At 38.2% G+C, this 26,427-nt stretch overlaps 1 protein-coding gene across 2 annotated transcripts in view; it reads left to right on the plus strand.

Annotated features, from left to right (window-relative positions):
- Window positions 1-26,427, plus strand: part of RPAP2 (RNA polymerase II associated protein 2) — a 76,569-nt gene that overhangs the window by 24,618 nt on the left and 25,524 nt on the right. For both annotated transcript variants that reach the window (XM_055140460.1, XM_055140461.1), the window contains exons 8-11: window positions 455-1,379; window positions 6,715-6,797; window positions 9,479-9,559; window positions 13,312-13,380. In XM_055140460.1, coding sequence (XP_054996435.1) covers window positions 455-1,379; window positions 6,715-6,797; window positions 9,479-9,559; window positions 13,312-13,380 — 1,158 coding nt within the window. The remainder of the gene's footprint in view (window positions 1-454; window positions 1,380-6,714; window positions 6,798-9,478; window positions 9,560-13,311; window positions 13,381-26,427) is intronic.

Consider the following 26,427-nt stretch of genomic DNA (forward strand, 5'->3'; position numbering starts at 1 on the left):
TCAAAAACATAACAGGCAAAAATCAAGATAATTTGAGATTGTACTGTCTGCATCCAACATAATTATAATTTTAAAAGTTAGGAAACTTAGGGGCTGGGGAAATAGCCCAAAGGCAGGAGTGCATGCTTTACATGCAGTAGTAGCTCCAGACTTGATCCCTGGTTCAGTATGGTTCCCTGAAAACAGCTGTTGTGGCCCCATTCAAAGCACCATATGGTCTTCCAAACATCACCAAGAGGAGCCCCTGAGTACTGCAGGGTGTCACCCAAAATATAACTAATAATAAATAGTGAAGTATTTTAGTAGATACGAGAATGTGTTAACCCCCCCTTGCCATCCCCAGAGCAGACATATATGCCTGTAAACATATGCCTGTAAAAAGACTCCGTATTATGAAGTACTGTGAGACATTTTGCTTTTCTATTATAGTAATTTTGCTTCTTTCCTTCTACAGTGGCCATTCAGGAGTAGAAGTTCAACTAAGCAGTAAACCCATTGAAACCTCAGACATTGACAATCCTGGCCATCTTGTGAAGCATGATGAACCCACTTCTCCTAGCACTCATAGTGATAGTAGCAGTGATAATGAACAAGACTTTGTTTCCTCCATTCTTCCAGGAAACAGACCAAATGCAACGGATATAAGGCCACAGCTGCACCAAAAAGGCATAATGAAAAAGAAAGCCAGTCATAAAGCTAACTCTAAACATGAAGACAGAGAAGGGATAGTGAATGATGTCACTGAACAGTTAGGCCATTGCAGATTAACACATGTGGAGAAAGCTGCAACTTGTGAACCTCCCTTACAGAAAGGAAGTACTCATATTTCTACAAATCATCCTTTGCAGGAAAAATCAGAAGCTTCAAAAAATTCTGAAATTGAATACAATAGTTCAAAAATAACTCTAGTAGGCCTAAGCAAGAAAAGCGCCGAGCATTTTAAGAAGAAATATGCCAAGTCTAGGTCAGCTCCTGGTGTGGTGCAGGTGTGTCCTGAAATTGCAAAGAAAAACATACTTAAAGTCCTGAAGGAAACTTTGATTGAGTGGAAGACAGAAGAAACGTTGAGGTTTTTATATGGCCAAAATTATGCTTCTGTTTGTTTGAAACCCTCTTCAGGCCCTCAGGCTAAAGAAGAAGAACTTGATGAGGATGACATAAACTCTGACCCAGGGAGTTATTCCTCTCCAGTGGGGGAGTCTCAGAACAGCTTGGATGAGTCTCTACCATTTAAGGCCTCTAATACAGCCATTAAGCCACTACCAAGTTATGAAAACTTGAAAAAAGAAACAGAAACATTAAATCTAAGGATCAGAGAGTTTTATAGAGGACAATATGTTTTGAATGAAGAAACCACCAAATCACAAGACTCAGAAGAGGTATGTCTAAATGCTGACAAGTTTATCATACTGCTAAAATATGGAATACTTATTAGTGTAGATATTAGAGGAGGAAGAAAAATAGTTCATTGTTACATTTTTTAGATTTCTTGAGTCATTAAATCTTCAGGTTTAAAACGCCACCTCTGGGGCTGGAGTGATAGCACAGCGGGTAGGGAGTTTGCCTTGCACGCGGCCGACCCGGGTTCGATTCCCAGCATCCCATATGGTCTCCTGAGCACCGCCAAGGGTGATTCCTGAGTGTAAAGCCAGGAGTAACCCCTGTGCATCGCCGGGTGTGACCCAAAAAGCAAAATAAAAAAAAATAAAACGGGGGCCAAAGCCTTGCACATGGCCGACCCGGGTTCGATCCCCGGCACCCCATATAGTCCCCCAGGCACCGCCAGGAGTAATTCCTGAGTGCAGAGCCAGGAGTAACCCCTGAGCATCGCTGGGTATGACCCAAAAAGCAAAAAATATATAAATAAATAAATGAATGAATAAAATAAATAAATGGCACTCCAGAGTGCCAGGGATGTAGCTCATTGGTAGAGAGCCCAAGAGAAAATTTTAATGTAGTAAAATACTGTTCTCTGGTATGGGGCAGCATTATTTTCAAATAAGTTGATACTTGTTCCTAGAAAATTTTCATAAATGTGTAATTTTCCTCTAATGTAGAACTAGCTTAGACCTGTGGGACGTTTTCTTTAAAATTTGATTCTTTATATAACATGAAGACTTTCTGATGAGGTTTGGTATTTTTCTTTTTAATTGTATATTATTATTTCATATATCTGCATGGGATACCTGAAATACCTGTGTGGGATATTATCTGAAATAATAAATACTTAAAAAGAAAGTTCTTTATCTTTGTATCTTACTTCCAACAAAGTTGTTTGCAGTAGAATCGATTTACTAAGTTGAATACTGAAATACCCGTCTTAACATTTGGTAAGCATTCTCACCTTAAAATATAAGTAAAAATAAAGAATAGTATAGAAGCATGTAAAAAAGAATGAAAAAATTACTGGGGAACAACAAACATAAAAGAAAATAGAACACCTCAGGTACACCTAAGTTTGAATGTTTGTTCTGTCATTTATTGACTATATGAGAAGTTAATCTCTTGAGTGATTACTCATCTGTGTTGCTTTCAATAGCTCCCCTTGCTTATTGTTAGGAATCTTTTGTGTGTTTGTTTTTGGGCCACACCCAGTGTTGCTCAGAGCTTACTCCTGACACTGCACTCAGGGATCACTCTTGGTGGTGCTGGGGGACTCTGGTGTACTGGGGAGCAAACCTGGGTTGGTTACCCACAAGGCAGTACTACTCTCCAGCTCCATGGAATTTTAAGGATAATGTATACAAAAGCATTTATTATGCTGACATGCTTGGTACTTGGTAAGTAGTACTTATATATGCTACTGAGATTTAAGGTAGAAGATGTAAATCTTTCAGTGTTTCTATTATCCATTTTTGGTTGGTAAAAGATTTTTGAGTAAATGTACCTTAAAATTCAATAATATAAGAGAGTGAAATTGGACAGAGAGTAAAGAAACATTTTTTTAATTTGCCAAAATGTTACCTAGCCTAACACTGTATTTTGAAGTCACTTCACCTATCTTAGATCACTTACATGACTTATATTAAGTTGGAGAGAGACTGAGCTCTCACTCTACTGCTATAAACTTACTACAGTATTTTTTTGTTCTGTTTTGTAGTTTTTGTGCTTATAAACTTTAAAGAGAAAAATTTAATCCCTGAGATTTTACTGTTTTTACTGATTTGCTTCATGACATTTTAAAATTTGTCATTGTAGTAAAATGAATAGTAGATGTACAGCCCTTGAATTACCACAAAAGAAGTGGGCTGGAGCAATAGCACAGCAGGTAGGGCATTTGCCTTGAACTCGGCCGACCCGAGTTCGATTCCCAGCATCCCATATGGTCCCCTGAGCACCAACAGGGGTAATTCCTGAGTGCAGAGCCAGAAGTAACCCCTGTGCAAAAAAAAAAAAAACCTTCTGTGTTCACTCCTAATCATTACCTTTTTTCAGAATTGATGGCTTTTTTAGGGGTGCTTTTCCAGGGGCATTTTGGGACCCAGGGTCCCAAATGATATTCAGTTTGGACCTGATATTTCAGTGCTTTAGCCTTGTGACGTGGTGGTGCTTGGGTCATCGGTTGTGACTCTGTGGGCTGGGTTGGGGAGAACACAAGGGACCAGGAATCAAATTTGGGGTCTTGGGCTTGCAATGCAAGTATCTCCCCAGCCAAGATAATACTAATGAATTGCATAGGTTAGCCTCACCATTTTCAACTGTATATAAATAGATTCCCACACTATTCTTTGGTTCCAATTTACTTCATCAGCCTTATGTTCGTGAATCATTTGTGTTGCTCCATGTGATAATAGTTCTTTTTTTCATTGCTGTGTATTCATTATATAAATATACTACTATTTATGTTGATGAACTTTTAGACTGTTTCCTGTTGCTATTACAAGATTCTCTTGGATCTTGAGTCTCTTTTGGGATCTTTCTTGCTCTTCTAATGTTTGTACCTAGGACTGGGATTTCTGAGTCTTCATACATGCATAGATTCAACTGACTAGATAATGCCAAGAGGTTTTCCAAAATGGTTATATCCGTTTATATTTCACTATCACCTTGTGAGAGTTTCCATGACTCCACACTCTTGCCCCTTTTTTGTTACTTTTCAGCATTCTGGTGTTATGCTCTTTGGTAATAGACATTTCTCTGAAAACTAATTGAGCACTGTTTCATTTACTTATTGACCATTGGAAGACTGGGAATAAATATCATAGAAAGAGATCAGTCATTTTCTACTTACCCATTATAGTATCTGGGGGGGGGGTTTATTTTCTTTATGATTTGTAGAAGGTATGCATATTGGGGATTCAAGTCCAATGTTATTTGTACATGTATTGCAGCTATTATCTTGTACGCTTAGACTTGCCATTTCATTCTAAGTGTGTCCTAAGTCACTTTATTGTCTTTAGTGATGTCTTTAAGAAGTCTTTGCTAAGTCATAGTTATTGAAGCTTATAGAAGTTTCACTTTGTCCATTCACATTAAAATTAATCTGAGGTTGGTTTTCGCTTATAGTGAAGAGTATGGGTTATATTTTATTAATTAATCTTTCACTGGGGAAATAGTCTGCATGCCCGATAGCATAGTGGGTAGGACATTTGCCTTGCATGCAGCCAAGCCAGGTTCGATTCCTTCGTCCCTCTCGGAGAGCCTGCCCATATGGCAGAGCCTGGCAAGCTATCCATGGCGTATTCGATATGCCAGAAACAGTAACAAGTCTCACAATGGAGACATTACTGGTATCTGCTCGAGCAAATCGATAAACAACAGGACGTCAGTGCTACGGTTACAGAGAAATAGTGCACATTTGATAATGCACTGTCACTGTAGCACTGTCGTCCCATTGTTCATCAGTTTGCTCAAGCGGCCACTAGTAACGTCTCCATTGTGAGACTTGTTGTTACTGTTTTTGGCATATCAAATGCGCCACGGGTAGCTTGCCAGACTCTTAAAGAGGGACGGAGGAATCTAACCCAGGTCAGCCGAGTGCAAGGCAAACGCCCTACCCACTTTGTTATCACTCCAGCTCACATTTGATAATAACCTGATTTAATTTTTGGTTTGGTTTTCTCAAAACTTTTAATTGAAATATCTTCCACTACTTACTAAAAGAGTTTAATAAGGTGGGTCAGAGTCTCCCACCAAACTATAAGTTGATTAGCTCTCCTTTCAGTTTTTGTGTATTTGTACATTTTGTGTACTTCAATACTTGATATGTTACAGGATGATATGTAAATTATGGTAAATTGAGCCTCCTTAGAGTAACATTTCTCTCTGGAGATTTTTGTTTGTTAGTTTCCTCACTGTCAACTTTTGCTGACACTAATTTTTTTTAGTCATGTTTCAATAACTTTTGAGAATATTCTCAGGTTTTTTTTCCCCTGTTGCCTTTGTTGTTGATATTCCTGTTGAAATGTCTGGGGTTACATACTTGGTTATAATGCTCACTGGGAGTCACAAACATGTTACTGCTCTGGGGATTAAAACCAAAATGCTGGAGATTGCATTCACTGATAGGGAGATAAGGCCTTATGTGAGGTAGTCCAAGGGATCAAATGCATAGCCTCATGCATGCTGCAAAGCACACTATGACTGAGTCACATCCCTGGGCTCCCAAGAACTGCTATGATTTCTATTATCATTATACGGCCCTCCAAGCAGTGCAATGGGGACCAAATGGTTATTTAGTCACTACCTTTAAGTGATGTTCAGATTCAGTGGTGCTGGAGGTCCTAGATACACCCAATAGTGTTCAGGAGACTACACAGAGCTGTAGATAGAACTCAGGTCCTTGTGCATGCTTCAGTTTCTATAAGAGCCTGGATGTTTCCTGTTCATTCTAACTTCCTTGTTTCCTCCGAAGTCTGAAGCTTGAAGAAGGATTGCCAGTAACTCTTCTTGGCATGCCCGAAACTAAAATACTGGGTGGAAAGACAGTGAGCAGGTCCTCAGAATCTAAATTGTATCTTCTAAGTGGCTCTCATGCATAATGGATAGCAGCATTGGACTTCTAAATTGTGTTTTCTTGAATTAGTCTGGAATTACCCTTTTCCAAATCTCAGGTTTTAACTGTATTGTAGGTTTCTGATGCTTTTGGACAAATGCAGTTTTATTCTGAGCTTTTTACATTCTTAGCAAATGTGATCATATGAATTGTTTCCACTGCTGTATGTACAAATGGAATTCCCATAACATATTTTAAGTATTTACTATTTATAATCACCTAATCTAAATCTGTGTGGCATTTAGCACTTCGCAGAATTCTTTTATATATGTTTTCTCATTCAAGAAGGTATGCATGACTGTTATGCAGATGAGGAAATAGAAGACAGGGTTTGATCCCCAGTAGTGCAAAAAACAAAAAAAAAGATGATGACTCAAAAAGAAGTTCATGGGCCAGAGCAATAGTATAGTGGGTAGGGAGCTTGCCTTGCATGTGACCAACCTGGGTTTGGTACCCGGCCTCCCATGTGGTCCCCCAGCCCTGCCAAGAGTGATGTCTAGGAGTAAGCCTGAGCCACTACCAGGTGTGACCCAAAAGCAAACAAACAAAAGTTCACACCAACCTAATGACTTTGCATTCAAATTTAAATTTTCTACTTCTCATATCCGGTTTTTATTCTGCTATCCCATAGGTATAGTTTCATGTTTGATGCTTATTGTTCTTATAATGTAAATAATGTAAATTTATGATTTTGTTCTGCTTTTTTAAATGTTACTCAGAATGATCCCACCTTTCCACTGATAGACTCAAGTTCTCAGAACCAGATTAGAAAACGCATTGTACTTGAAAAATTGAGTAAAGTGTAAGTATAATTTATCATCTCACTTTTATTTGTGAGTTCATAATTTATAGAAGATGTAATTGAATTTTAAACTTTGAAAATGGTGTAAAAAGTTTACTTGCATTTTTTTCACCTGATAAATTTAGACTATTAAAATATTGTATTAAGAATTAGCTTTTGTTTCATCTAGAAGGTACCAAGTCACATCAATAAAGAGAAACGTGCAGGAGAAATAGTCCGTGGGTAAGGTGTTTGCTTGTGTACCACAGACTCAGGTTGTATCCCTCCATATGGTCCCCCAAACTCTGCTAGGAGTGATTCCTGAGCACAGAGCCCTGAGCACTGGATGTGATGTAAAAGTCAAATAGCAATAAGAAGAAAGAAAAAGGGTAAGTGTGTGAGAATAGAAAATTAAAATACAAAGATTTATTTGCCTCAAAAAAAAAGATTTATTTGCTTTAAAAAAAAAAAAAAGAAAAGAAAATGAAACTACCTCATTCCACTTAGTAATTCAGTGAAATCAGGGGAGGAAAGATCAAAGCTAGACTCATTTAAATAATGATTTATGGCAAATGTGTCACATGTTTCACATGTGAATTAGATTTTACAGTTTTAATGGTCTAGTAACTAAGTTTGCATACATATCCGTACAGAGCAACTTGAGTTTTTGTTCAGTTCAACTTTGCACTTCAGTTTTAACATCCTTGGGTGAAAATGTTTGTTCCCTGGGTAGAAATAATTGACCCAATCATAGTGACATTTGAAACTGGCAATCCTGTTTTCTCTTCCGAAAAAAGCCTGCAAGGGTTTCATACTTGTCAACTATGTGCTTTATCACTGAGCTACCATGCTCAAACACATGTATTTTGAGAAGCATAAGGAAATAGTTAGGGGTTAAGGAATATGGTATCAGGGATTTACTTTAAAATATTACTATTAAAAAAAGGAAGAAAAAAATTATGCAAATATAACAAAATACTGGTAGCTAGCGCTGGGAAGAGATAGAATTATTATTATTCAACTTTGGAACTTTTCATTAAAATTGTGGGTAGTGGGGAATATTCAGTGATGCTCAGGGGTTACTCCTAGCTCTGTGTTCAGAGATCACTACTGTCAGGGCTCGGAGGACCATATATGGTGCCAGCGGTCAAACATATTTTGGCTGCATGTAAGGCAAGCTTCATGCCGACTTTACTATCTCTCCAGTTCTCCCTGCTCCCTAAAATAATTTTTAGGTGAACTTAAAACTTTTTTTAAAATTTTGTTGTGTGTGTGTGTGGTTACACCTGGCGATGCTCAGGGGTTACTCCTACCTCTGCACTCAGGAATCACTTTGGTGGTCCTCAGGAAACCATAATGGATGCTGGGATTAAACCTGGGTTGGCCACATACAAGGCAAGGGCCCTACCCACTGTGCTATCTCTGCAGCCCCTTAAGTACACTTCTGAAGTGGAGCAGTAGCTCACAGAATTCAGTACATGCAAGAGACCCAGGTTCTGTTCCCATCACCAGATGTTCCTCTGTGCATCTCAGTGAGCAACTCTCACACACAGAGCTGGGAGTAGCCCCTGAGCACTGCTGAGTATTGCCCTAAAATAAAGAATAGTTCATTCAGGCTAGAGGATAGTACAGGTGTTGAGTTGCTTGCCTTCCATGTGGCCAATCCCACTTCCGTTTCCAATACCACATATGGTCCCGAAAGCACCACTAATGTGTACCCTTTCCCCTAGCCCCCACAAAAATGTAATACATTCTAGGACCAGGAGATATGGCTCAATGATAAAGTGCATGCCTTGCATGTATTTAATCCTTGGTACCACAAAAGAAAATTAAATAAAAGGTAATATATCCTATTGTAGAGATTTAGGAAGTACAACATATTATAAAGAGAAAGACTATATGATTTTTCCCATTATATTGGTATATCTTAATTTAACCAGGCACCTACTACATACTTTTTAATTTTTTTTGCTTTTTGGGTCACACCCAACGATGCACAGGGGTCACTCCTGGCTCATGCACTCAGGAATTACTCCTGGCGGTACCTGGGAGACCATATGGGATGCTGGGAATTGAACCCGGGTTGGCTGCATGCAAGGCAAACACCCTACCCGCTGTGCTATTGCTCCAGCCCCTACTACAGACATTTGTTTCTATTTTTACTAGAAATAGACAAATATTTCTAGTAAAAAAAAATTGTTTTTTGTTACTAGAAATATTTCTGCAACACGCACCTTTTTTTATGATTATCTGATTATTTCTCTAAGACATAATGTTTTCACAATAAATTATTGGGTCAAAGAATATTCACATTCAAAATGTGATGTATTACCAAATTGCTCTTTCAAAATTTACCAACTTTTATTGCTACCTTGAATACTTAATAAGAAGAATATCCAGGGTCCGGATCGGACCATGTGAAAGGAAATTCACCTTCCTGTGTTCTTTCTTTTTACCTAATATTTGAAAATAAAGAGGTTAAAAAAAAAACACTAAAGAAGAGATGGCAGACATAAAGGACCTTTTTTGTCCTTTGGTGCCGCATATTATAGTAGAAACTGCATAGTAGCATGTAGGATTATTATGAATACTTCTCATTACTCAGTGTCATTATTACCTATGGAAAATGTACCCTTAGGCAAGATCCAAATCATGTATTTACATGACTAAGTTATATTCTTAAAGAAATATTTAATTTTCAGGTTGCCTGGACTTTGGGGGCCTCTTCAGATATCACCAGGAGATATTTATACACAACTTAAAGATCTTGTTCGAACATTCAGGTTAGTGTTAATGTTATTATTTTCTTTCAGTTAATTTGTCTTTATGTAAAGATTGCATTGCAAAATGCATAGGTAGGACAAGGATGAAAAAAATGTGTGACTTACCTCCATTGATGATGTTCTATTTTCTCCTTTACCAGACAACTTTATTCTGTTTTTGTTAAATGCAACTACGTCTGGAACCTGGGGAATAGCTGAAAGGATTAAAAGTGCCCTATTGATGACAGATGAGAGCTAAGCGAGATATTTGTAGTCAGTCCTAACAGTGGGAAAGAGTTCATGTAAATAACCATATCCTTCTCTTGGGAATGCAGATCAATAATAGGAACTTGTAGAAGAGTAGTTTCTCGAGCCAGTTGGTCCTCAGAATTACCCGGGGAGCCTTTAACAAGCTCTAATGCCCAGTCTCACCCTGAGAGATTTAGTTTCATTTGATCAGGGCCTATGTTAATGTGTTTGGGAAGCTCCCCAGATGATTCTAATATGCAGCCTGCAGTTAGTCTATGAGACCTGAAACATTACGTAGTCCTGGGGCCAGAGAGATACTGCAGTGGGATATTTGCCTTGCACACAGCCAAACCTAGTTCAGTCCCCAGCATTCCATATCACCCCAGGCACCACCATGAGTGATTCCTGAGTACAGAGCCAGAAGTAAGCCCTGAGCACCACCAGGTGTGGCCCTAAAGCAAAAAGAAAAAGAAAAGAAACATTAAGTGGTCACTTGACTTCTGTGAGGAATCATTCTCCAGTGAATATATTGAACTGTCCTTTCCACTGAATTCCATCAGTCATTTATCCAGAACATTGCATTGAATTACCTGCCATGAGGTTCTGTCACAAGTTGCTTTGTAATCATGTTTTAATGATATCAGTGATGAATTCATATTTTTCCTAAGATGATTTGCATTAAAGCCGTCTTTTGACAACAAAGTTCTTTTCGACTAGTGATGAATCAAGATTATAAATCGTATAAACCTGTATTAAATTTCAAATTCCATTTTGAAATTGTGGTTTTTTCAATGTTTTCTATAAAATGTTACCATTTTCATCTTGTAAATTATCGCTCAGACTGATCATGTAACATCTGTGCTTGCAATTGATTGAGCCCAGCAACAGGAAAGGTTTCCTCAAGTGTACCAGCAGTGATCCCACAGGGGTAGAGGCAGTAGTGCAGTGAGGAGGGCATTTGCCTTGCACATGGCTGACCCAGCTCAAACACTAGCATCCCATCTGGCCCCCCAAGCACTGCCAAGAGTAATTTCAGAGCTCTGAGCATCGTTGGATATGGCCTAAAACAAAACAAAACAAAAATTAGAAGTGATCCCTGAGCTCAGAGCCAGGAGTAAGCCCTGAACAAAGCTGGGTATAGCCCAACAACAAATAACGAAAAACTTGAAGAAAAACTACAGGAACACAAGAACTAATGAAATTTTGCTCTCCTGTCCATGGGAAGCCCTTTGAAGTGAAAGCAAATGCCTTGTCATGTTTGCCCCCTGGCTGACAGTAGCAGCATATCAACACTTAGTGCCTTTTTTTTTTCTTTTCTGAATGGATACATGAATTTATTGACTCTACAGTTGTCATCAAACACTTATTTGCAGTGCACTGGAGTACACTCTTTGCTATGGTCCCAGGATCCCAAGCAACAGAGCTCACACACAGGCATGTAGAATGGAACTCACGATTGAACTTGCAGCCTTAAGCTTGCAAGGCAGGTGCTGTACATCGAGCCATCTCGGGGTCCTAAAGTCACGGTTTTTCAGTAGGCTTACTGGAAGGGCTAGGAATGGCTCAGTAGCAAAGCACCAGCCTTGCAAGTGTGGGCTTCAGAGTTTTAGCCCCAGTACCACACCACATGCACTAAGCAGAACCAGTCCAACAGTACTGCTATTTGGTGTCCCCTCTCCCCCACACACACACATACACACAAGCACTGCAATGGAAATGGGCATCTGCACCCACAACTGGAGGATGCTGCCACAGTGAGCATGTCCACAGGCACTGCACCAAGTATGTCCAGTAACCTGTGTTTATCGAAGCATGTATGACACAAAGGGAAGGAGAATAAATGTCAACCAGTTGACAAATAAGGGACGACCTTAAGAAGAGGCTATTTGTTTAAAGATGTTAGAAGCACTGGTGCGGGTGTAAGCCTTGTTGCTGTCTGTGGGATAACACTGAACAGGGACTAGTGGGTGCTCCGACTCTGAAGCAGGAGTAGGCCTGGTGTATTTAGAGAGCATTGAGGATGCTGGAGAGGCTGGAAAAATGAGCAGTGGCAAAGGGAGACAGAGCCAGAGAAGCAGAGTAGGGAAGGTCAGCCCGCTGCCATACTCACTGTTCACCTTTACTCTCAGATGAGGAGCAACTGGAATTGGAAAATAGGAATAACATGACACTTTTTTGAAAATGAAGTTAATTTGATTTACAACATTATGTATTTTTAGGAGTAAAGTTCATATCCTTTCCCACACCACATCCACATCCAAAGCACCAGCCTTCTTTCACTACTTTCACTGGACTTCCTACTACCTTTCCTTCCCTCCCCTCAGGCTCTCTGGTAATCTCAGTTCTTCAGTCAAAACCCAAGAGTTTGTTTTGGTTCAGTTTTGTGTGTACTTTGCCTTTGAATATTTCACATAAAGTTAAGTCATCTAATATTTATGTTTCTCCTTTTGTCTTATTTTGCTTAGTATCATTCTTCTTTTATTTTTAATTACTCATTCTCCATTTCTACACATATTTTTATAAGTAGCATTATGTCATCTGTAATATAACTGAATAGTATTCCATTGTGTATAAATACCATATCTTTTTTATCCAGTGATCCATCATTTGTCACTTGTATTGTTTTCACATCTTGGTTATTCTAAATAGAACTGTAGTTGCACGTAAATGTGCATAGATCTTCTGGGATTAGTGTTTTTGTGTTCTTTAGAGTGAAACCTAAGAAGTGGGATAAGTAGTACAGACATATTTTATTTAAACAGTGTCCCGCTAACTGCGTGTTAGAAGGAGATAAGTGTTGTTCCAGGGTGGTATATATACTTAATAGGACAAGGGAGTCAGAAGTTTGGGGCTAGGAGATGTAAGGAAATGTCACTTTTCACAGTGATCAAAACAGGCCTTATTGCAAAGATGATATAAAGAGACTTAGACCAGAAAGACAGTTTCAGGCAGATAGAATAAACAGTACAAGTGCTCCAAAGACCTAACATCACCTTTGTTCCATTTTTTTCCAGTTCATTCTCCTTTCCAGTCCATTGTCCTGTTCTCCCTAGAGAGTACTAACATGAATATATGTGTCTTTCCAGTCTTTGTTTCAATACTTTTGCCATATATGCATATACTCAAAACAACATTGAATATTGGTTTGATGTATTACTTGCTTTCTTTCATTAAAATTGTGATTAGCAAAATAGTTAGGTCATTCATTTTATTTTACTTTATTACTTTATTACTTTATTTTAATGGTTTTTGTGACATCGGGTGGTGCTCAGGGCTTACTCCTGGCTCTGCTCTCCGGGGTCACTCCTAGTGGGGCTCAGGGTTTATATGGAGTGCCAGGGATCGAACTTGGGGCAGCTGTGTGCAAGACAAGCCCTATTATGCTATTGATACTTTTTTGTATCAAATGTAACAAAAATACTACTCTTTCACATAGGCATAAGGGTTGCTTTATCTAATACCAGAAAGCATACATATTTAAATGTTTAAAATCCTTTGGTAAATTTTATCTTAATGTCTTTCAGATTAACAAATAGAAATATTATACACAAACCTGCAGAGTGGACTTTAATTGCGGTGGTGTTGTTGTCACTGTAAGTATTCTTCCAGATTTTAACTCTGAATCTCAAATGTGAAAATTTTTGATTAGGGAAAAGGAAAGTGTTCATTGATTATTTAACTTCTTTGGTAAATATACCTCTGTGCTGTGCTTATTTTCCTTTCTATATGAGAAGGTAACCTTTAGGTAAAATGGTAGGCTTTATTTTGATAAATTATAATTTCTTTTTTTTTAATCATCTTCTCTTCTGTAGGCCATTTTATTAAATAATATTCATTAAGATCAGAGCGAAAGTACAAAAGTTAAAGCGCTTGCTTTGCATGCAACTGACTCTAGTTTGATCCCTGGCATTACATATGGCTCCCTGAGCACTGCCGGGAGTGATCCCTGATTGCAGAGCTAGGAGTCAGCCCTAAGCACTGCTGGGTGTGGCCCCCAAAACTAAAACAAAACAAAACAAATGTTATCTTTCAAAAAAGAGTTTTTAACACTACATTTTATTAACTTTGACTAGGTCTTATTTTGTAGTATTGTATGTTTGCTAATATATCTAATGCTATTTTGTTTTTCTTTAACTATCACGAATAGCATTCTAAAATTTGTTTTCCAAAATAATGTACATCTTTAAAATCAAACCAGTTTAATGTGATACTGCACAAGCAAATATAGAACATTTTAAATAATACTCACCTTCTAAGAAATAACTAGTGTGTTTCGAAAAGTGTTTCAACAGAGCTAAAACCATTTAATAAGTGTAGTGTTTTTTCAGTTTGAATTGCAAAAGTTGTCTTCTGAGAACCATTTATTACTGCATTATTGTTGGTACTTGGTGCTTTTTAGGTCATTTAAGCCCATAGGACATTGAATACTTACCAACACTCACAGGTCAAGAAGTGTTTTGAGCCAATCTGATATCATCTCCAGACCTGTTTTCTCTCTCATTGATATTACTTCAGTGTGACATGTTTTCCTGCCATCACTCCCCAGGTACACTGCACTGAGAAACAATATAGTAGGCTTCAGTGAGCCAGAGTCTCTGCCTCCCAATCCCACACCACTCACACAATTCATTAAATCAGAACACAAAATAATTTTACTTGGATGCCCTGATACAAATTTTTCAGCATTCATATGAACAAATCTTTTGTCATATCTAAGTATTGCAGTTGAATCAGTCATTTGTAAAACAGATCTTACCAATTTTTTTAGAAAGTTCTTTTCATTTCATGAAATTTGTAGGTATTTTGGTCAGTGGTCCCCCTCCCCCCTAATACACATATATTTATAGATATACCAGTATCTCTGCTCACCCACCATATCCTATGCCTGCTAATAAACCCTCATAGATAACTGTTTAACTGCACTTCTGCAATTCATTATACAAAGGGGAAGTAACTTTTTTGGTTGATAAGTCAGAGGTATAGAACCAGCAGTAATCTCAGAATCTTGCTTTCTAAGCGAGTAACTGGAAGTATTATCTTAATGAGCAGCTGCTTACTGAGAACACATGTTAGGTTCAATTTTTTTTTTTTTTTTTGGTTGGTTGGGTTTCTGCTATCAGATTCTTGCCACATTCTTTCAAAACATATAGCCTGTTTTTGGACACTTCGGTTGTTTCCAGATTTTGGCTACTGTGAATAGTGCTACAGTAAATATGAGTGCAGATTTTTTTTTTTCTCTAAGTTGAGTTTTTGGATCCTTGGGGTAGATGGCCTTATGTGGAATTTCTGGATCATATGGAAGCTCAGTTCCTAGTTCTTTAAGATGTGCCCATGTTGTTTTCCAAAAATGCTTGATTGGTCAACATTCCTCTTAGCTGTGAATAAGGGTCCCTTTCCCCCCATGCACACCAACACTGGTTGTTTTTGTACTTTTTAATGTGTTCCAGTCTCATTGGTGTGAGATGATATTTCATTGTAGTTTTGCATTTCCCTGATGATCAGTGATGTAGAGCATTTTTTCAGATACCTTTTGGCCATCCGTATAACTATGGTACCTATCACAAGAATACTGCTTGGCTATTAACAAAATAGGGGAGGAGGTACCTGAAGAGTTAGTATAGTGGATAGAGTGCTTGCCTTCCATGCGACTGACCCAGGTTCAGTCCCTGGCATCCTTTATAGTCACCTGTGTACCGTCGGGAGTAATTCCTGAGTGCAGAGCCAGGAGTAACCCCAGAGCACTACTAAGTCTGATCCAAAAAAGACAAGATCATGAAATTTATTGCTACGTGGATGGATCTGGAGAGTATTATGCTGAGTGAAGTTAGAAGGGAAGGGATACAGTATGATCTTCTGCATATGTGGGAGATAAACATAACAAGGAAATACCTAATGCCCAAAGGCAACAGGAACTGAGAAGAGGGGGTTGGAGTGTGGGGAGGGATACTGGGAGAGTGGTGGAGGGACGTGGACACTGGGAGAAGGTGTGATACTGGAATGTTTGTGCAGGAAACCCTGCCATTATTAGTATTAATCACGGTCCCTAAAATAAAATAAAATTAATGTTTAAAAGTAATAAAAACTTTTAAATAAAGAACTGTTGCTTGGAAAAGAAAATAAGTCTACCATTAAAATGTCATGATTATTCCATACAAAAACAAACCCCTACTTTGATTTTAATAGAGGCACCCAGGTTGCTCAACATACCTACAGCTTTGTGAATTTTTTATATGCTATTTGACATCCCAAAATTTGGATGTGTATAGGGAACCTCTAATCACCAGCAAGTAACAGTGACCCGCAAGAATAATATCGAGTGACTCCAAGAAATAGACTGCACACATCCTAATGACATTAGCATGTTTTACACTGTGTAGTCTGGATGTTGTAGCAGTAAACCATGGATTATTTCTTTCTACCATTTGCCTTGAATCCTTCTCTTTCATTATTTCCTGACTCCTTCAGTTCAGTTAGTAGTTTCCAAATGTATTTGGTCTGCCTAAAAAAATTAATTTTACACACACACACAATTCAGCACCCACCTCCCCCCATTGAAATAATACAAAGTTGTTGAAATAATACAAAGTTGTTGTAATAATACATGAAATAATATATGAAATATACATATTGAAATAATACATGTTGAAGCTATATGCATGTTAAAATAATACAAAATTGAATCTAATTTTCCCACATAAATTATCCTCTAAGATAGTAATTTTTTTCCATAATCTTAATGGTTTTTTAATACAAATGTGAGTATATAGGTAATGTGATATATTGCAAACTACAGTACTCAAAAGGGGAGGGGGGGGAGGGAGAAAGAGAGAGATAGAGATAGAGAGAGAGAGAGAGAGAGAGAGAGAGGTGCTGGGAGGGAAACTGGGGACACTGGTGCTAGGAAATGTACACTGTTGGATGTTGGAACACTGTATAACTGAAACCTAATCATGAACAGGTTTATAAAGGTCTATCTCACAGTGATTCAATAAAAAAATCTTTGAAAAAAAGTGTTTCCATACTCTATTGTGTAAAGATTGTTAATGTATTTATATATTTCGATGTGTGTGTTTACTGAATTAGAGAAAACAGTAATTTAAAGTACATTTTATGATGTATTCTCATTTTTATCATGTTTGCTTTAATATATCACCTTACCTTCTATATACCTTCTGACCTTCCCCTTAAAACAACAAAACAGATACATGGTCATATTTCATCATGGTCACAATATTCAGAATAGTTTCTTGGAAAAGATTTGACCAGTGTTTCTGCAGAAATGTTACAGCCATAGGGCCCTCCCTCCCTTCTCCTCTCCCTCTTCCTTTTGCTCTAAGCCTTTTTGGTTCTCTGCCATTATACTTATACAAAATTATACCTGTATCACACTGTATCATTGCATCCTGTTGTTCACCAGTTTGCTCGAGTGGGCACCAGTAACGTCTCCATTGTGAGTCTAGTCGTTACTATTTTTGGCATATCGAATACGCCATGAGTAGCTTGCCAGGCTCTGCCATGCGGTAGATACTCTCTCTCAGTAGCTTGCCGGGCTCTCTAAGAGGGGTGAAGGAATCAAACCCAGTTCGGCCTCATGCAAGGCAAACGCCCTACCACTGTGCTATTGCTCCAGCCCAAAAAAAATGGTGGTGTAAAATTATACCTGTAATACAAAAGTGGATTGTGCATCTCCTTACCCCAAGCCTGAGAAATCAAGGCAAAGGTCATCTCAGAAAAGACCAAAGCTGAAGGAAAGCCTTTTAGAAGCAGATTGCCCTTCAGTTCTTTACCTGTAACCCATATATGAGAAATGGAAATCCCTTCCTGCCATAACCGCTCATATTTAAAAATAAAACATTTCAGGGTCTCAGGACATAGCTTCTGGGCTGGAACACTTGCTTTGCATGGAGGCAGCCAAGGTTTGGTCCCGCCAAACATGCTTCCCCAACCACTGCCAGGAAACTACCCTTGAGCAGGGAACTAACCTCTGAGCATTGTGCGCTACCACAAAATCAAAGCAAATAAGCTACTAGAATACACTATAACTTCTTTACCCAGCTTTAGTACTGGAATCTGTAAATAGGTCACTATTTTTATTACTGTCATCTATGGTTAATTGTAGAAACCAAATGTCTCTTAGTGGGAGAGCAAGAGGTTCTGTGTTCACGGGGAATGATTTGGTTATCCAATAGAGAAGGAAAATATTTTGTATCCCTTGGAATAGAGGGTAGAAAGTGACTTCTAGTGATCAAACAAGGGTAAATCCTTTTCCTTGCTTTATATCCTTGATGTTCTCTACCGGAAAGGTCTCAAGATCCTCTCCAAAAGTGTCTGCTTTCATTTTAGTTATCTGAACTGTCTGTTTCCAGTGGACTCTTAACTCACTTGCTAGTCAGAGACCATGCAATAATTCATTCCCCCTAAAAGTTTTGAGTATTTCATCATTGAGGGAGTAACGTGGAAGGTCTGGGAATTGGTATTTCAGCAAACTCAACATTGACCCACTAAACAAAGCCATCACAAGAGAAGAGCAGAATATAACTGTCATGCAGATAGTAGGAGATACTTCCCTAGGGCACAAGCATGCTGAAAGAGGTATCCAAGAGGTTTTGCCCCAACAGGTTGATATTTTTTAGCTTATCCATCACAAATTTTCTAAATGAAGGCCCGAGCCTTAGAAATACATTAGTTTTCAAAAATATGCTAAAGTCTTCATCTGAACATTACCAGCTTGGTTATGAATATTTTGAGACTATAATAGAAAATCATTGAGATGTTTGTATATATTATTAAACAATAGTTTTATTTTACATGCTTATATGTAGTATATTACAGTATAACATATAAAGTATATTATTTATAATGATTACATTTTTGCATGTAATTTAAGATTTTGTTTTGGGGACATAATTGGTAGTACTCGAGGTTTACTCCTGGCTGTGCTTAGGTAATCAATCACTCCTGGCAGTGCTTGAGCGTCCATTTTCAGTGCCTGAGATCAGACGTGGGTTAGCCTGATGCAAGGCAAATGCCTTACCCCTGTACTATCTCCAGCCTTGTAATTGAATCTTTACTGGTAAAATTTGTATAACAAAGAAGTCACCATTTAATGTGTGCCTCTCACTGGTTTTTACTTCTGGCGGTGCTCAGGGGACCATATGGGATGCTGGGAATTGAACCCAGGTCAGCCGCATGCAAGGCAAATGCCCTACCCACTGTGCTATTGCTCCAGCCCCATGGTTTTTAGTATATTCCTTATATTGTGGTTATCAACCTAATACAAGAACATTTCCATGACCCTACCACCACCACCAAAAGATCTATAATATACTTATTTTACCTTTTGCTGTCTACTGGCGACTACTTTTCTTATTGTCACTGAATTTACTTGTTTTGAACATTTCTTATAAAATGAGTCATCTGGAACTGGAAAAATGATACAGGAACTGCATTCTATTCATCCGAGCCCAGTTTCAATCCCAGCATTGCATATGGTTGCCAAGTCTTGCCAGGATAATGTGATCCCTGAGCACAGAGCCCGGAGTAAGCCCTGAGGACCTTTAGGTGTGTCACTCCCAACAAAACAAAACAAAACAAAACAAAAATCATAAAATAACGTGTCCTTTCACAGAAGTTTCTTTCACAGAACTGTTTTCAAGATTCATCCATGTAGTAGTACTTTAGTGATACACGTCCAATTTTTTTATGGCTGAGTACAAATACTCCATTGTACTCCACTGCATATCACGTTTTATTTATTTTTCAGTTGATTGGCATTCACATTTTCTCCTTTAGGTTTATTATGAACATTTCTATATTGCTTATATTTTATATTGTTTTTGTGTGGATATATTTTTTCAGTTCTCTTTGATATATTCTTCAGCGCTTTAAAATTACTGCATCATAAACTATTTAACCTAGTGAGGAATTGCTAGGCTGTTTCCACTGCAAGAATACTGTTTTAAATTTCCACTGGCAATATATTGGGGGTTTTATAGATTGAACTTCGAAGGTCGTTTTTCCTTGCCTAATCTCCAGTGGGCATTTTAGCGCCCAGTCTTACACATGCCAGTCTTGCATTGTACTACAAAGCCACATCCCCCTCCAGTTTTCCCAAAATTTAAACATGCCTGCTCTCATTGATTTCAGACCTTCATGGAACTCTATAACATTGGTTTGGTTTTTTTTTTTTTTTTAGGAATTTTATCAGCTATGCAAAAGTCTTACCTGTTGGCCCCTGTAAAAAATCATAATGCTAATAAATAAATAAATAAATAGAACAAATAAAAAATCAAATTTTATAAAAACTTGGGAAAAAATTTCAAAATAATGTTGGCCTTAATCATTGAAATAACTAATTGAGAACACACAAAGACATTTATTAATAACAATAATGCTATTGTCTGGCATTCACATTGCACTGTAGTATAAATAAATGCTAAAATATGGTAAAAAATAAATAAATATAGCAGGTTCTCAAAAAAAATCATAATGCTGAATCTGAGACCATATATATTAAATGACTAACTTGACTATATATCTGAGACCATATATATTAAATGACTAACTTGACTATAAACCATGACTAACTTGTGATACTTATTTCCTATTCCTTCATATCCGTAATGACTTGGGTTTTTTTTTTGGGGGGGTGGAGTTATTTTGTTTTGTTTTTGTTTGGGGGCCCCACCTGGCAATGCTCATGCCTTACTCCTGCCTCTGCATTCAGGAATTACTCATGACGGTGCTCTGGGGATCATATGGGATGCCAAGGACCGAACCCAGGTTGGCTGAGTTCAAGGCAAGCACCTTACTGTGCTCTCTGGCCACATAAAGGTTTTTGTTTGTTCGGTTGATTAGTTGGTTGGGGTTTTTTTTTTCGTTTTGGTGCCATCTCCAGTGATGCTTGAGGATAATCCTGGCTCTGGGCTCAGGAATTATTCCTGGCACTGCTCAGGGGACCATTTGGACTTCCTGGGATCAAACGTGAGTCAGCCACTTGCATGGCAAGTACCCAGCTAAGCTGTACTATCTCTCCAGACCTTATAATTATTTTTGTTTGATTGGTTTTGTTTGTATAAATCTTAGATTTTATTTCATGGTGTTTATTATTATAATAGTAAATGAAAAATATGTATTTTTTCATTGTGAAGTTTAATGTTTAAGTGTTTACCTATTCACTATGATAAAAATAATTAGCTTCTAACTTCCCTGTATTACTGCTGAAAGTTTTTGTAATAAAAATATGACAATGTTTAATTGGAGTTACTATCTACCAGTAGAGCTATGAGGGAACTCAGATACTTCCTATAGAAAAAGAAAAGCATTTGTTTAAATTTTTAACCAAAATCTATTTTCAATGGTGATGCTTTTCCTCCTCAGAATTCCCCGTACTTTTGGCAGTTTTATAATGTTACATGTTTTTTTTCAATTCCTAAGTAGCTAGACTCCCCAACCTCAGACCACAGTGCATAGAGATCCTCAGCGAAGATGTGCTGTCCGGCTACCCCAGGCCAAGCAGCAGCACCCAGCCCTGCTGGTCATTCTTGACTGGAGCAGCCCCTTCTCAGATCTTCACATTCTGTTAAAGTTTCCTAGGAGGGCAAGTGAGGGGAGAGTGGCTGGGGGGGGCCTGCCTCAGCCTCAAGACTCTGCACTACAGGACTGTGGTCATCATTGTGTTTCCAAGTCACTGGTTCGTCCCATTTTAATCTTAGAGCATGGGTTGGGGGTAGAGGTTGAAAGTGCTTGTCTAAGAGCATAGGTACATAACAATTATGAAGAAAAGCTCTTCCAGCATGGACCTACAAAGCTGCTCTGTAGATCTGTCACAAACAGGATTTAGATATAAAGTTCTAAAGTCACTCTAGCCCGGCCCTTTAAACAAACCATGTGTAATGTATCATTACAAAGTGAGTTACAAAGAACTAGTTTCTTTTGAATTTGAAATATCAATGGAAAGCATCCCTGCTTCCTTATTAATAGGTAATCCCTAAAGCATCAAATGCAAACATTATCAGACATAAACCATCTGTTATAAGAAAAAAACTTTTATTTGGCTATCATAGACTTTTATAATCAAAGTTCTTTTTAATCTGTTTTGTAGATAATAGTTCTAAAGTAGAAACATTATGACATGCTTCTTCATGACATAATCTTGCTGTCTGCTTAATTGTTTTAGGAATCCTTAATGGTGGCCTCACCTGCCTCTTTTTTTTTTTTTTTTCAAATTTTGTGACTTTTTGCCTGGGATAAAATTCAGTGTAATTTAAATAATATTCTAAAATGTAATTATTTTATTAAATGTAATTCCAGGGACCATGTTTACCTGTCAGAGGTCAAAGGTCTTTTGAAACCTTACCCTCAGACTCATTCTGGATTATATGCCATTTTTAGCCTCATACTGTCAGTGCAGCTTGTACATGTTTCTTAACCTCATTGTGCATTACTTTTCTCATTACTGGTATAAGAGATCAGACTAAATATGGCAGGAGGAATTCAGTTATAAGATATCAATAAGAAATTATTCTAAGTTTTAAAAAAGTCTAAGAGCATAGGTACATAACAATTATGAAGAAAAGCTCTTCCAACAGGATTTTTTTTTTTTATTTTATTGAATCACCATGAGATAGTTACATGCTTTCATATTTGGGTTACAATCTCACAATGATCAAACACCCATCCCTTCACCAGTGCACATTCCCCACCACCAATATTCTAGGTATAACCCCCCTTTCCCACCCTCCCTGCCTCCATGGCAGACAATATTCCCCATAATCTCTCTCTACTTTTGGGCATTATGGCTTGCAATACAGACACTGAGAGCTCATCATGTTTGGTCCATTATCTACTTTTGGCATGTATCTCCCATCCCAACTGGTTCCTCCAGCCATCATTTTCTTAGTGATCCCTTTTCTATTCCATCTGCCTTCTCCCCTCCACTCATGAAGCAGTCTTCCAGCTATGGGGCAATTCTCCTGGCCCTTATATCTACTGTCCTTGGGTGTCAGCCTCATGTGATGTTATTCTATACTCCACAAATGAGTGCAGTCTGAGTGCAGTCCTTCTATGTCTGTTCCTCTCTTTCTGACTCATTTTACTTAGCATGATACTCTCCATGTCTATCCATTTATAAGCAAATTTCATGACTTCAACAAACAGGATTTAGATAAAAAGTTCTAACATCACTCTAGTCACTCAAGGAATTCAGTTACAAGATATCAATAGGAAATTATTCTAAGTTTTAAGAAAGAAAGAAACTAAGGCTACAGGCTATAGGAAGAAACAATGAAGATGAATGTCTTAGCCTGCAAAGGAGTTTGTTGAAGAGTCATGGAGACCCCTCCTGCTTTAATAGTTTAATCATTAAGTTTGGCAAAGAAATGCAGTGACTGAGGGGCCAAGAAAAGAAGTCAAGTGATGGAGCACATGCATGTGTGAGGCCCTGAATTGAATCTTTTGCACTGCCTGGTCCCCTGAGCACCGCTGCAGGTGACTGCCTTCTAAATGAAGGAAAAGAATGGAATGACAGAAGGAAAGAATGAAGACAGGCATGCATTCTATGAAATGGCTACTCTTGCCCTGGAAGGAGTACAGAATGTTCCTTGAAGTAGCATCCCTAAGATTCTTTTCTCTCTTTACTACTTAGCTAACATTACACTGCTTTCCACATTAAAAATGCGGAGCCTGCCCTGGATGCTAAGGAAACAGTGGAATGTTTTAGTATCCCCAGCCTTATGCTAATGGTTGTAAAGAGCAAAATAAAATGTGAGTTGATTTTTTTTCACTTTTTTTTTGGGGGGGGGGTCACTAGTTGTGTTCTGGATTTACTCCTGCCTCTGTGCTCAGAGATATTCCTGGCAGTGCTGGGAGGTTGGAGGGGGGGCATATGAGGTACCAGAGAATCGAACCCAGGTTGACTGCATGTAAGGCAGGTCCCCTGCCCATTGTATTATTTCCTGGCCCATTCACTTTTTCTAGTGTAAAAATATGCTTTAAAACTCTCTTGCTTGGGGCTGGAGCAATAGCACAGCGGGTAGGGTGTTTGCCTTGCATGCAGCCGACCCGGGTTCGATTCCCAGCATCTCATATGGTCCCCTGAGCACTGCCAGGAGTAATTCCTGAGTGCAGAGCCAAGAGTAACCCCTGTGCAACGCCGGGTGTGACCCAAACACACACACACACACACACACACACACACACACAAAAAAAAAAAAAAAAAAACCCAACTCTCGCTTATAGAACCCTACTACAGCTCTTGGCCTATTCCCCTTCCAATTTAGTCATTAACATTTTATTCTGGGATTGTTTTGTCAGTGAATAAGGACATCTGTAAAGCTGCTGTTGAACCAAAGAGATCGCTCAACCAGCCGAATCATGTGCATTTTATGCTGAAGGCCCAGGTTCAGTCTCCAGCACCACTTAGTCCTTTGAGCATTGAACTAGTAGTTTCTGAGTCCCTTCCAGATATGGCCCCAAAATAACAAAATTGAAAGCTTTCATTTTTTATATTATGGAAGAAGAATTGCCAGGGATTGAACCCAGCACCTCACACATGTGAAACCTCTAGCCTCTACCCCTGGAAAGTTTATTTTGTATGCGTTTCTTATTAGGATCACCATAGAGGGTAAATTTTTAAGTGCTAGTTCTGAAATAAAGTTTTCCCTTTTTGCTTCCTACTATTTTCCCCCCTCTCATTTATGGAAAAGAAATCTCTTTTATTCATTGATACTTCTTTAAACTAGTTGTGATAATGTAGCCTGAGTTTCTTCTCTGAGACAGCACATTGGAATGTTAGCAAAAGCATTGATAAAAACTTTGCTCGTAGTCCTGATTTTGCTTGCAATGTTGCAACTTCTTTTTAATGGCTGGAACTATGGGACTGTGAAAACCAGCATATTTGGAGCCATTTCCACAGAAACCAACCAGCATCTCTTTGTCTTACTGTCCTAACAATCACGGCAGAAGCCACTACTGCAGGACAGTGAAAACGCTTACCTAATCATAGAAATCTCACTCCACAAAGTAGCCAGTGTGTGTGTGTGTATGTATAGATACATAATAAAAATTATGTATATAATACAAATACACACACAGAGCTCTGCATAAGATTGTAGGAGCTAAAAAGGTTAAACGGAAAAATTCTTTCTCAAAGATTTTATAGCCTTCTGGGGGATGCCAGGAGGGAGAAGATCACCATATGTACAGGTGGCTACAATAAAAAGTGGAATGTATTGAATGCCAAAAAGCAGCACTCTTAGGGTTCAAAGAAGTAAGTGCTCTTGACTCAGAAGATCAAAACCAAAAAAATGGGGGGTTTCACAGAAGTGAGATTTGTGATGGGCTGAAAAGATAGAAGAGGTTTAAAGAGATAGAAATGAAAGGATGTGGGCATCTCGGAAGTACCTGCAGTATCGGGTGGGGAAAAAAGCCAAAAGAAGAGCTGCAGTTCCAGATAACTTCAAACAGAGGTTGTGAAGCTGGATCTGTGGCTGGAGATAGGTCCTTTAATGGCAAGTGAGCACTTCAGTGGCCAGGGAAAGTCATTTACATTTGAGCATGGCAGTAATATCTTGAAGCCTGTGCGTAGAAAGATCCGTCTTGCCAGGATCTGGTGTCAGAAACTGATCCTTGTCTTTACCTTATATTTCAGAGGCTTCCAGTTGCTCTTATAAACCTCTCATTGTGGCCTTCATGATTCTGCATCATCAAACCCCTTTTTCTCCAGCATCATCACAGAACACCCCATCATGTTCTTCACACTCCTGCTATTCAGTCTTTTCACCCTTGTCTCACACTCTTACCCCAGTACACTCCTGGCTCTGCTCTCAGGAATCACTCCTGGCCGGGCTTAGGAGACCATATACAATGCCAGGAATCAAGCTGGGGTCAGCAGTGTGCAAGACAGTTGCCTTCATCTCTGTACTCTCCAGCCCATAACTACCATTTCTAGCTAACTCTGACATTACGTTTTTGCAAAGAGATGTTTGTAAAATCTTTAAATTAATGGAAAAAAGACATATAAATGTGAGGTTATCTTTTGACACAGAATTATAAAACTATTTACCATTTTAACTTTTTTAATGTTTCTTTGAACTGAAAACTTTATTGAGAGTGATGTTTTTCTCTTATTTCCGTAAACTTTCTTTTCTTCTATAGACTAACAGAATAATTGGATATAGAGTAGTTAATCACCAACTATATAGATAATGGCACTAAGTCTTTTTTGTTACATCGCAGACACAATTCTGAAGAATCATTTTACACGTTTACATTTTGACACTTGGTCATTGTATTTGGAAACATTTATTAAATATTAGTGTGTCCTTATGGAAAATTTCAATTAAAAGGCATGTTCTTCCTTTAAATTTTTTATTAAATGTATTTTATTACTCAACGTGGAAAATTTGACGGTTGTAAGGGAAAAAAATGATTAATCCAAGGTATATTAGATGCTTGTTAAATTCAAGATCCTAATCTAGTATATTTTTTTGTCTATTGTCTTTAAACACTTTCATTTATGTTATGTGTAACAGACACTTCACACCTTCTTTATGTTGTTCCTTTGTCTAACTTTTCAAATTATTATGGTATTGGTGCCTAACAGTATATATATAGACGTATTATGGTTATAGAAGTGAAAT

The sequence above is a fragment of the Sorex araneus genome, chromosome 5 (assembly GCF_027595985.1).
Source record: "Sorex araneus isolate mSorAra2 chromosome 5, mSorAra2.pri, whole genome shotgun sequence".
Lineage (NCBI taxonomy): Eukaryota > Metazoa > Chordata > Mammalia > Eulipotyphla > Soricidae > Sorex > Sorex araneus.